The sequence below is a fragment of the Polyodon spathula genome, chromosome 42, assembly GCF_017654505.1.
Source record: "Polyodon spathula isolate WHYD16114869_AA chromosome 42, ASM1765450v1, whole genome shotgun sequence".
Classification (NCBI taxonomy): domain Eukaryota; kingdom Metazoa; phylum Chordata; class Actinopteri; order Acipenseriformes; family Polyodontidae; genus Polyodon; species Polyodon spathula.
Genome location: NC_054575.1, coordinates 3,274,454 through 3,287,096, shown reverse-complemented (window position 1 = coordinate 3,287,096; position 12,643 = coordinate 3,274,454). Strand labels below are relative to the sequence as shown.

Here is a 12,643-nt window from a genome sequence, read left to right as displayed (position 1 = left end):
TGAGGTATGCGTTAAACTAACTATATATTTCTATCACAGTTTATATATTAGTGAAGTTAGGCGAGATAGACAGGGTGGATTGAGAGTGGCAGGGGGCAGGGGGCACAAACAGCCAGCCAGCAGCTCCTCACCTGGCAGGAGTCCTTGCCTCCGGACTCAAACCCGGCGTAGATCATGTCACTCGGGGCGTCGCTAGTCCCAGGGTGCAGGTCTGTGGGCCTGGCCGATCAAAGGCACCTGCAGTTCCTGGAGTGTGCCAGCAGAGGGCAGCGACTCTTGAGGAATAAACAGCAGTCAAATCAAACAGAGAAAAGCATTTCCATCACGAGACACAGTTTTTTTCAGTGTTAAGTATCTGGGAAAACCTACAAAGCGCTGGTGTGTAATTCAATATGTTAACAAGGGAACATTATTCAGCAGCTTTCACTGGACTCTATGAAGCTGAGGGAGTTCATTCTATATAGAGGGGATGCAATTCAATATGTTAACAAGGGAACATTATTCAGCAGCTTTCACTGGACTCTATGAAGCTGAGGGAGTTCATTCTATATAGAGGGGGTGCAATTCAATATGTTAACAAGGGAACATTATTCAGCAGCTTTCACTGGACTCTATGAAGCTGAGGGAGTTCATTCTATATAGAGGGGGTGCAATTCAATATGTTAACAAGGGAACATTATTCAGCAGCTTTCACTGGACTCTATGAAGCTGAGGGAGTTCATTCTATATAGAGGGGGTGCAATTCAATATGTTAACAAGGGAACATTATTCAGCAGCTGGACTCTATCTGAGGGAGTTCTTCTATATAGAGGGGGTGCTCAATATGAAACAAGCTTATTCAGCAGCTTTCACTGGACTCTATGAAGCTGATTGAGTTCATTCTATTCAGGGGGTGCAATTCAATATGTTAACAGTTCATTCTATATAGAGGGGGTGCAATTCAATATGTTAACAAGGGAACATTATTCAGCAGCTTTCACTGGACTCTATGAAGCTGAGGGAGTTCATTCTATATAGAGGGGGTGCAATTCAATATGTTAACAAGGGAACATTATTCAGCAGCTTTCACTGGACTCTATGAAGCTGAGGGAGTTCATTCTATATAGAGGGGGTGCAATTCAATATGTTAACAAGGGAACATTATTCAGCAGCTTTCACTGGACTCTATGAAGCTGAGGGAGTTCATTCTATATAGAGGGGGTGCAATTCAATATGTTAACAAGGGAACATTATTCAGCAGCTTTCACTGGACTCTATGAAGCTGAGGGAGTTCATTCTATATAGAGGGGGTGCAATTCAATATGCAAGCATTATTCAGCAGCTTTCACTGGACTCTATGAAGCTGAGGGAGTTCATTCTATATAGAGGGGGTGCAATTCAATATGAGGGAACATTATTCAGCAGCTTTCACTGGACTCTATGAAGCTGAGGGAGTTCATTCTATATAGAGGGGGTGCAATTCAATATGTTAACAAGGGAACATTATTCAGCAGCTTTCACTGGACTCTATGAAGCTGAGGGAGTTCATTCTATATAGAGGGGGTGCAATTCAATATGTTAACAAGGGAACATTATTCAGCAGCTTTCACTGGACTCTATGAAGCTGAGGGAGTTCATTCTATATAGAGGGGGTGCAATTCAATATGTTAACAAGGGAACATTATTCAGCAGCTTTCACTGGACTCTATGAAGCTGAGGGAGTTCATTCTATATAGAGGGGGTGCAATTCAATATGTTAACAAGGGAACATTATTCAGCAGCTTTCACTGGACTCGGTGAAGCAAAATCAGTTCATTCTTATAAGCTGATGATGCAAAACTTGTGGTAGCAAAACCTGGAAAGGAGTAAAACCGCTGTACAGTGGGAGTGCATGGAAACAAAGTAATGGGGGGGGGGGGGGGGGGGGGAATCAGGCAGCTGTTCCACTCACCGGACATGCCCACGTTACTCCAGCCTGTCACCCAGCAGTGATCGAATGTTTCTGTTTAGGGCCCCTGATAACATTCCAGTTTATTTGTCAATTCGGTTTCAGTTTTCAGTGTATTTGGGTTTTCAATTTGAGGTCAGTATCTTGAGGCTCACTGGTTTGAGTGTGGCTCGGTTCGGTAAGCCACAGAACCAGGCTGTGGAGAGCTGGCTGCTCAGTAGGGCCTTGTATTTATAGGACTTTGGAAGCAGAACCAGAACTCTGCTGCTCTCTTCTGTGACCCTGCAGGATATTTTCTGTTGGGCTTTTGACCCAGTTTTTGTACTTAGGGTTTGGACCAGTTGTATGACGAAAATATGAGCTAACTTTTCATTTTGGTTTTGCCAAATCGAGTCTTTATGGTATACAGCCAGTTTGAAATCCCCCTGAAGCACCGATGGTCAGACTTGGGTTGCTGTATTTACTCCTGTGATCTGAAACAGTGTTGCCCAGTGTGGAGCGATAGCCGTTCCCCTGAGGTCCAGTTTTCTTCTAAAAGACCATAACATAATTCAATGACAAGCATTTCAAGTGCGTGGTGTTTGCACAGAGAGAAAAACCATTTGGCAATTGCAAACATCACAAAGAGATAGGTGACAAATTATTAAAGAACCACTAACAGAGGCCATTGTATTTCAACGTCTGTCCGTCACATTGCCGAAGACCTGGAAATCAATAAACACAAGTCTGAGACAACATACAAGTCAACTATTAACACAGTGTGTTTGTGTTAAGAAAGGGATCTTTAAAATCCATTCTCTCACCTCTTATTAGCTTTATTAACAGGATCACCGGCCCCTCCCTTTAAAGGAGCGCTGCCCATCTTTAAAATCCATTCTCTCACCTCTTATTAGCTTTATTAACAGGATCACTGGCCCCTCCCTTTACAGGAGCGCTGACCATCTTTAAAATCCATTCTCTCACCTCTTATTAGCTTTATTAACAGGATCACTGGCCCCTCCCTTTAAAGGAGCGCTGACCATCTTTAAAATCCATTCTCTCACCTCTTATTAGCTTTATTAACAGGATCACTGACCCCTCCCTTTAAAGGAGCGCTGACCATCTTTAAAATCCATTCTCTCACCTCTTATTAGCTTTATTAACATGATCACTGGCCCCTCCCTTTAAAGGAGCTGACCATCTTTAAAATCCATTCTCTCACCTCTTATTAGCTTTATTAACAGGATCACTGGCCCCTCCCTTTAAAGGAGCGCTGACCATCTTTAAAATCCATTCTCTCACCTCTTATTAGCTTTATTAACTATCTTTATCACCTTAAATGACTGACAGACAGACAACCTAACACGCTATAGATATATATACACACACACACACACACACACACACACACACACACACACACACACACACACACACACTGACACACACACACACACATTATAATATATCGGGTGAAATATCCCACTTTGGCCGACCACCGTGTCTTTAGCACAAACACATCGTGTTTACGCTTAAAAATATCTATCTATATATTATATAATATATATCTATATATAATAGATTTATATATATATATTATACTAAAAGATTATTTTTTGTAAAACGCATTTTGAATTATGAATTCATTTTTCACAATTTCAAAGTGAATCTACATGCTGTTCCTATTTATTCTTCACTAGCAAACGTTTCCACTAGAAGTCTTTCTCAGTGTCTTCAGTGTAAATTCATCAATATATCAAAATTTTAGTAAAATGTTTAAAAATTTTCTTTACGCCGGATATATATGAATATTTTTAACATATATCAAATTGGATATACATGCTGTTCCTATATATTCTTGGGTTATAACTCCTTTCGACTTGTCGACAGCAACGGTTGCCAACCTTAGAATCTAGATCTATCAGTGTAAATTTTTTAATATTAATATATCATATTTAAAAGGAAATGCGGCCTATATATACCTTATAAAAATTATATATTACATATCCACGCATATACATATAACACGCCACAAGATACTGAGTATATGAAGCAAAACAAAAGCTGTTGTTGCCAACTTGGAATCTATTTCATCTATCTGTTAATTGTGCGGGGCGGGTCCAGAGGGGGGGGGATTACGGAGGACCCCATGAAAAAGGACCGATGGACTGAATGAAAAGTATATGGGGGGGTATAACATATGCTATAAAAATACAGTCCTGGCAGTAATTAAACTGCCGCAGGTCTGCCTATGAGGCAATCATTAGTTTGTTAGTTTATCTGTGCGGTAGGGGGAATCCCCCTGAGTTCATTAAACTTCCCTTTGGGGGGGGGGGGGGGGGGGGGGGGGGACCCCGACAAAGACCGTTAACCCCCCCCCCCCCCCCCCGACCCCCCCCCATATATATATTCTACATCTTACGGAGTTACAAAGTGTGAGAAGGAAATAGTTTGTTTTAACTTCGCCTACCGGCAAAATGAAAGACCAAACCCAGCACTGACCGCAGCCGGGAAAGCGGAGATGTCATAATTCACAATGTTTCCGCATTTCACGGGCTCGGGGTTTCGTTGTTGTGTAAACAAGAACCAGTTTTAACGAGAACCAGTTTTAACATTGCGGGGGAGGACTGGGGTGTGTAAAGTAGCAACCCGCCGTAAGCACATTGCAACGGCTTCTATGGATAATAATAATAATAACATTAATAATAATAATAATAATAATAATAAGGTCACTTATCTTAATATTAAGAGGCAAACATTGTAAAGCACAGAGAAGTCTGGGAAAGCGTAGGGAAGCATTGTAAAGCACAGAGAGGTCTGGTAAAGCATAGGTAAGCGTTGTAAAGCACAGAGAGGTCTGGTAAAGCACAGGGAAGCATTGTAAAGCACAGAGAGGTCTGGTAAAGCACAGGGAAGCATTGTAAAGCACAGAGAGGTCTGGTAAAGCACAGGGAAGCATTGTAAAGCACAGAGAGGTCTGGTAAAGCATAGGGAAGCATTGTAAAGCACAGAGAGGTCTGGTAAAGCACAGGGATGCATTGTAAAGCAGAGAGAGGTCTGGTAAAGCACAGGGAAGCATTGTAAAGCACAGAGAGGTCTGGTAAAGCATAGGGAAGCATTGTAAAGCACAGAGAGGTCTGGTAAAGCATAGGGAAGCATTGTAAAGCACAGAGAGGTCTGGTAAAGCACAGGGAAGCATTGTAAAGCACAGAGGGGTCTGGTAAAGCACAGGGAAGCATTGTAAAGCACAGAGAGGTCTGGTAAAGTGTATTGAAGAACGTCATAGGGTGACACACACACAAACACACACAGCAAAAGAGTTGCAGAACCTGTATCCTCCTTATCACAGAATTAAGTATGAATGGCGTGTGATTGCATTTCATTGTCTGCCTCTCTGTGTTTGTTTTATTTCCCTGTCCTATAGCCAAGAGATTTCATTACAGACTTGTCGCTTCAAAAAACGTTTTGTTTTAGTGAACTTTTGCCGTGCTTGTCACTGCAGAGTGGGAGGGCATGGTCTGGAGAGATATATAAATTCTCCGTCTCCAGGGTCAGCGTAAAGCAGCGACATGGGAGCGTTGGTCGGGATAGCGTGTTTTGCCATAGGTAAGTCTAAATTATAGAACAGGTCGACAGGTATTTAGTGTAACGTTGCAGAAATCTGTTCTCACCGCGATTTTCTTTCAACATGTCGAACAGGTTTGTTGCAGCGCGCTGTGAGGCGGCTTGTTTTCTAAACTGGTGCACCAGTTAACCCAGTACCTTGCTGTGGGGGGTACTGACAGGCAGAACAAAAAAATGGAAAGCGAGATCTGGTTCTGCCGTGTTATGAACTTAAATCAAATTGCAATTTTCCTTGGCTTAGTTTGTGTGTGTTTTATATATATATATATATTTATATATATATGTGTTTGTTTGTTTTCTTGTTTTTAAATGCTGTTGTAATGCATGTTTGTAGTGAGTTAATACAAAAAAACAAAAACCCCTCACCCCACCAACCTGGATGCTATTAATGTCGCGCTATTCAAATTTAAACGGATAAGGTGTAAGCGCATGCGCATTCAAAGACGCGTTTGATCGAATCACAACCTTGAAAACAGTTGTTTGTTTACAGCAACTAGGGTAACCGTACAGTTCCGCGATCCCATTGGCATGTCAAGGCGCAGGAGGTAATATTATATATATATATATATATATATATATATATATATATATATATATATATATATATATATATATATATATATATAGATAGAAGAGATGGAGAGAATTCACACGCATATATATGTATTGAAAAGTTTTGTGGACACTTCTGTTAGTTTGGTAAGAGTGGTCTTATATAACTTTTGTTTGTTTTTTTTTTGTTATTTTTAGGTCTCTTGAAATGTTTGGGGGGAACAGGAGTATCTGGTAAGAGAACCTGATCCTGTAAATAAAGCTAATAAGAGGTGAGAGAATGGATTTTAAAGATGGGCAGCGCTCCTGTAAAGGGAGGGGTCAGTGATCCTGTTAATAAAGCTAATAAGAGGTGAGAGAATGGATTTTAAAGATGGTCAGCGCTCCTGTAAAGGGAGGGGTCAGTGATCCTGTTAATAAAGCTAATAAGAGGTGAGAGAATGGATTTTAAAGATGGTCAGCGCTCCTTTAAAGGGAGGGGCCAGTGATCCTGTTAATAAAGCTAATAAGAGGTGAGAGAATGGATTTTAAAGATGGTCAGCGCTCCTGTAAAGGGAGGGGCCGGTGATCCTGTTAATAAAGCTAATAAGAGGTGAGAGAATGGATTTTAAAGATGGTCAGCGCTCCTTTAAAGGGAGGGGTCAGTGATCCTGTTAATAAAGCTAATAAGAGGTGAGAGAATGGATTTTAAAGATGGGCAGCGCTCCTTTAAAGGGAGGGATCAGTGATCCTATTAATAAAGCTAATAAGAGGTGAGAGAATGGATTTTAAAGATGGTCAGCGCTCCTTTAAAGGGAGGGGCTGGTAATCATGTTAATAAAGCTAATAAGAGGTGAGAGAATGGATTTTAAAGATGGTCAGCGCTCCTGTAAAGGGAGGGGCCGGTGATCCTGTTAATAAAGCTAATAAGAGGTGAGAGAATGGATTTTAAAGATGGTTAGCGTTCCTTTTAAGGGCGGGGCTGGTGATCCTTTTACAAAGCCACAGAAATTCCTTCAGCCTTCTGTAAGGAACAGCTAACAAAGAGATTGGCTTCTTTTGAGATATTTCCAAATATGCTATAGCCATTCAACACAGACCTCTTTCTATGGCATTTTTAGAATATAACGTAATTTCGGCATCAATTATCTTCTTAATAAACAGCCCTAGACCCTGATATTGATGAGATCCAGCCCTCTGAAATGTCTTTATAATATACAGCACTAGACCCTGATATTGATGAGATCCAGCCCTCTGAAATGTCTTTATAATATACAGCGCTAGACCCTGATATTGATGAGATCCAGCCCTCTGAAATGTCTTTATAATATACAGCGCTAGACCCTGATATTGATGAGATCCAGCCCTCTGAAATGTCTTTATAATATACAGCACTAGACCCTGATATTGATGAGATCCAGCCCTCTGAAATGTCTTTATAATATACAGCACTAGACCCTGATATTGATGAGATCCAGCCCTCTGAAATGTCTTTATAATATACAGCACTAGACCCTGATATTGATGAGATCCAGCCCTCTGAAATGTCTTTATAATATACAGCATTAGACCCTGATATTGATGAGATCCAGCCCTCTGAAATGTCTTTATAATATACAGCACTAGACCCTGATATTGATGAGATCCAGCCCTCTGAAATGTCTTTATAATATACAGCACTAGACCCTGATATTGATGAGATCCAGCCCTCTGAAATGTCTTTATAATATACAGCACTAGACCCTGATATTGATGAGATCCAGCCCTCTGAAATGTATTTATAATATACAGCACTAGACCCTGATATTGATGAGATCCAGCCCTCTTAAACTATTAGAAGTCTTTCACAGTGTCTTCAATGTAAACGGCAAACGGTAAACTCTCAACGGCAAACATTTCCACTAGAAGACACTGAGAGACTATAAAGTTACACTATTTCCAAGTAGGGCCAGGCAGTAGATGAACGAGAGCCTTTGGTCGCAGAATTCCTTCGGCACGCTAGTTAGACAGAAGCATGGGCTTCGAGTCTCTGCATAGCAGTGGGAATGCGAACAAGTGAGCCCGTGGGTTGTAGATTTAGGATCCAGTTACAAGGTAGACAATGCGGTCTGACCTGCCAGCTGGAACTTTGATGAGTCACTCAAAACAGGATTCCAGTGTCGCGTGTTAGCAGTGGGTTTCCCAGAATGCCCTTCCTCTCCCACCTCTTCGCAAAGGAATTGTTTTTTTTTTTGTTTTTTTTTAAATTCTTTGTGCACTGAAACACACACACACACTGAAACACGCAGACCAACACACATACACACACACTGAAACACACAGATCAACACACACTGAAACACACTGACACACTGAAACACACACACACACACACGCACACACTGAAACACACAGACTGACTCAGACACACACTGAAACAGACACACACACATTGAAACACACAGACTGACACATACACACACACACGTTGAAACACACAGACCGACAGATACACACACACACACACGTTGAAACACACAGACCGACAGATACACACACACGCTGAAACAGAGACACAGACCAACACACACACACACAAACACACACACACACACACAGAGCATATGGCTAGAAAAACACGTCAAAACTTTCTTAGTACCTTCCTTAGCACAAACTGTTGATAGTGTCAGAGTTTGAGGTTGTGTTTGTGTGTGTTTCTGTCTTTGTGTCTGTCTGTCTGTGTGTTTAGAATTTGTCAGATTGTGATGGCACTGTGTGTGTATCTGTCTCTCCTCTCAGCTTGTGGACAGGGCAAGGCAGGAACGGGTCGTATTGTCGGGGGAAGTGATGCGCAGGAAGGGGCTTGGCCCTGGCAGGTCAGCCTTCGGCTGAATGGTTTTCACATCTGCGGGGGATCCCTGATCGACCAGAACTGGGTCCTGAGCGCAGCGCACTGCTTCCAGGGGTGAGCCGAGTGTGTCTGTCACTCTGTGTGTTTATGAGTGTCTGTCTGTCAGTGTGTGTATGTGTGCACTTGTGAGTGTGTGTATCTGTCTGTCTGTGTGTGTGTTTGTGTCAGTGTGTGTGTGAGAGTGTCTGTCTGTCAGTGTGTGTGTGTGCATTTGTGTGTGTATCTGTCTGTCAGTCTGTGTGTGTGTGCATTTGTGAGTGTGTATCTGTCTGTGTGTGTGTGTGAATGTCTATCAATGTCTGCACAACATTATTTATCTGTAATATAACTCCCTACCTCCCTCTCTCCTCCATCTCTCGCTCCCTCACTCTCTATCTCTTCCTCTTTCTCTCCCTCCCTCCCTCTACCCCTCTCTCCCTTCCTTGCTCTCTCCTCTCCCTCTCCCTCCCTCTCTCCCAACTCTTCCTCTATCTCTTCCTCTTTCTCTCCCTCCCTCCTCTCCCCTCTCCAGTTCCAGCAATGTGAAGCTCTACACGGTGCGTCTGGGCATCCTGTCTCTAAGCCAGCAGCAGGGTGTGGACAGAAATCTGCTGCGTTTCCTGTTGAAACCCGGGTTCACGGCACCCGAGCAGGGAAACGATGCCGCCCTATTACAGCTGGATCAGCCAGTCACCTTCAGCGAAATCGTCCTACCAGTTTGCCTGCCCTCCCCATCCACCCTCTTTACAGCGGGACAGCAGTGCTGGGTCACTGGCTGGGGAAATATTCAGGAGGGAGGTGAGACTGAACACCTGGCTCTATGAACCTGTGTGGAATGATCTAAATCTGTGTGTGTGTGTGTATTACAGTAAGTCTATCTGTCTATCTGGGTGTGTATATATATACCAAGCATCAAAATAAACTTATTACTATTATAACACATTTATTTATGATGAATGCGATTGTCATTGATAAAATGTTTTTGGTTTCTTTTTAATTGCTCGATCACTCATCCTTGCCCATGACAAGCTGGCGTGACTGTGACTGAAGCTCTTAATCACCTAATTAGTGAGACAGTTGATTGGATGCTGGCTGTGGAGCGATTTCAGCTGTCGAATTGCAAGCTTGAATAAAAGCAATAAAGAATAATATGCCCCGTCCGTCGAGAGCAGCGCCTTCGTGCGATCGGCGTGCTGGAGGCTGGGCTGGGGCAGCGGGCTGTGGCTCTCCGTCTCGGGCGCTCGCAGCCAGCGATTTCAAACCCAGCGGGAAACCAAGAGTCACAACACCCGCCCGAGACGGACAGATCATTCTGCAGCATCTCCGTGATGTCAGTTGTCAATCAGCACAATAAAAAGTCACTGCGCCTGCCCTGAAACAGTTTGTCATTTTTCAATCACATCTAGTGAATTTTATCCAAATATAAGTGATATGTTTCTTTTGATGCTCAGATATAAGTGGTAAGTTTCTTTTGATGCTCAGTATGTATAAATCTGTCTCTCTGTGTCTCTGTAGTGTCTCTGCCCAGCCCTAACATTCTGCAGCAGGTTATGGTCCCCCTAGTGGACAATGTGATGTGTGACACTCTGTACCACACGAACACCGGCATCAGCCTGGCCCAGCCCCTCATTCTACCAGACATGATCTGTGCAGGGGTTCTAGCAGGGGGCAAGGACTCTTGCCAGGTGAGGAACCCTTCCTGCTTCCCCCAGTGATCCATTGTTCTGTCTATCTATCTATCTATTTATCTATATCTGTCTGTCTGTCTGTCTGTCTATTTATTGACAAACTGTATGAAACTACTCTCCTTCACTCTCCCTCCTATCTCCTCCTCGGGACCCTCTCCTCTCTCTCCTAACCTCTAACTCTCTCAGGCTCCTCCTCTAACCCCCTCTCTCTCTCTCTCTCTCTCTCTCTCTCAGGGAGACTCTGGGGGTCCCTTGGTGTGCCCCAGCCCGAACGGTTCCTGGATCCTGGCTGGGATTGTCAGCTGGGGAGACGGCTGCGCCCAGCCCAACTACCCTGGGGTGTACTCGCGTGTCACCTCCTTCCTGCCGTGGATCCAACAGACCCTGATGCTGACCAACCAAACCATGGCCGGGCTGAGCATGAGTCAGAACTCCCAGTCCAACCTGACCTCCGGGAACGGCGCCTTGCCCCAAATGTACCCACCCACTGTCAAGTCAAACTCCAACAGAGGTTTCTCCTTCAAATCCAACTCCATTAGCCTGCTGGTATTGGCTGTATTGACTGTGCTAATGGCTTGGTAAAAGGCTTGCCGATCCAGTGGTTAAAGAAAAGGGGGTCTTAATACCAGGAGGTTTCAAATCCAGACTCAGCCACTGACTCGCTGTGTGCGTGTGTGTGTGTGTGTGTGTGACCCTGAGCAAGTCACTTCACCTCCTTGTGCTCCGTCCTTCGGATGTGACGCCAAACAAAACAAGGTCCTATTGGAAGTGACTCTGCAGCAGCAGCAGCAGTTGTTGATGATGCAGAGTTCACCCTCCTATTCTCTGTAAGTCGCTTTGGATAAAAGCGTCTTCTAAATTAGTTTCAATAAAAATGTTTTGCCAATGCAAACAAATGACCACTAGAGGGCAGCCTGCCGCTCAATTCTATATTTTTTGTTTTGTTTTAACAGGTGGCCAGTACAGTGAGTTTCATGTTAAGATTTCCAAATGTCACATTTTCTGTTTTGCACAAAAAAAAAAAAAACCCAGTCAAACTGGGTTGTTCTTAATATAAATCCTTTTCCTTATTACCATATATGGGGGAGCACAGACCTCGCACCCAAAGCGTTCTGAACTTTTAAACCACATTCGATAATACGTTAATATCATCCGAATTTTTAATTTTCTTTTTTTTTTTAAAGTGCTTTATATTACATTCCTAAGTGCCGGGTGTCTCTGATCGTGTTGAGAGTGCGTTTGTATGACAGACGTTTTATCACCCAATCTGAATGAGATCGGTCCGTTCAACTGAACTTTATCAAGTTAAATTCAGCCCATAAGAATGGGCCAGGAGGTACCGACTAGCCTCCTAAATCCCCCCTAAATCTACCCCCTACCCCTTACCCTAATGTCTACAGCTAACCCTGCCCCCAACCCTACTCCTAACCCTAATGTCTACAGCTAACCCTAATCTCTACCCCTAACCCTACCCCCTACTCCTAACCCTAATGCCTACAGCTAACCCTAATCTCTACCCCTAACCCTACCCCCTACCCTAACCCTAACCATAATGTCTACAGCTAACCCTAATCTCTACCCCTAACCCTACCCCCTACTCCTAACCCTAATCTCTACCCCTAACCCTACCCCCTACCCCTAACCCTAATCTCTACCCCTACCCTGTGTTACTATTAAAGTCGTTTTTACTGTTATTTCAAAACTGCTTTTAGCGCCCTCTAGCGGCCGCTACAGCCGGCATCCATTATCGCGCTTGATCCGGACCTGCAACCGTTAGGAGGCGAGTCGGTACCTCCCTGCTCTTATCTGTAATGTGATATTTTATAAGGCGATATTTTTGTAATGTGATATTTTGTAACACTTGTAAGTCCCCCCGAGTCTACTAATAAAATAATAACAATAAGTGTGAAATGCTCGATTAATATTTAACTACACTGACAATGAGACTCCTGTTGCATAGCAATACAGCTACAGGTAATTAAACTCTTAGAAAAAAATTCTTATTCCATAATATATAAAAATATA

General features: G+C 43.2%; 1 protein-coding gene across 1 annotated transcript; it reads left to right on the top strand.

Moving 5' to 3' along the window:
• The first annotated feature begins 5,239 nt into the window (after window positions 1–5,239).
• LOC121305138 (serine protease 33-like) lies at window positions 5,240–11,338 on the top strand. Its single transcript, XM_041236674.1, has 6 exons — window positions 5,240–5,512; window positions 6,281–6,316; window positions 8,840–9,005; window positions 9,463–9,728; window positions 10,446–10,615; window positions 10,853–11,338. The coding sequence occupies exons 1-6, from the start codon at window positions 5,476–5,478 to the stop codon at window positions 11,198–11,200; spliced, it is 1,023 nt and encodes a 340-aa protein (XP_041092608.1). The 5' UTR covers window positions 5,240–5,475; the 3' UTR covers window positions 11,201–11,338.
• Window positions 11,339–12,643: the final 1,305 nt, after the last annotated feature.

Excerpts from the sequence above, each read along its gene's own strand:
- LOC121305138 (XM_041236674.1), top strand. The coding sequence starts at position 5,476 with ATGGGAGCGTTGGTCGGGATAGCGTGTTTTGCCATAG. Across the intron at positions 9,729-10,445 it reads GGGAAATATTCAGGAGGGAG|TGTCTCTGCCCAGCCCTAAC; the intron begins GTGAGACTGAAC and ends GTGTCTCTGTAG. Across the intron at positions 10,616-10,852 it reads GGGGCAAGGACTCTTGCCAG|GGAGACTCTGGGGGTCCCTT; the intron begins GTGAGGAACCCT and ends TCTCTCTCTCAG.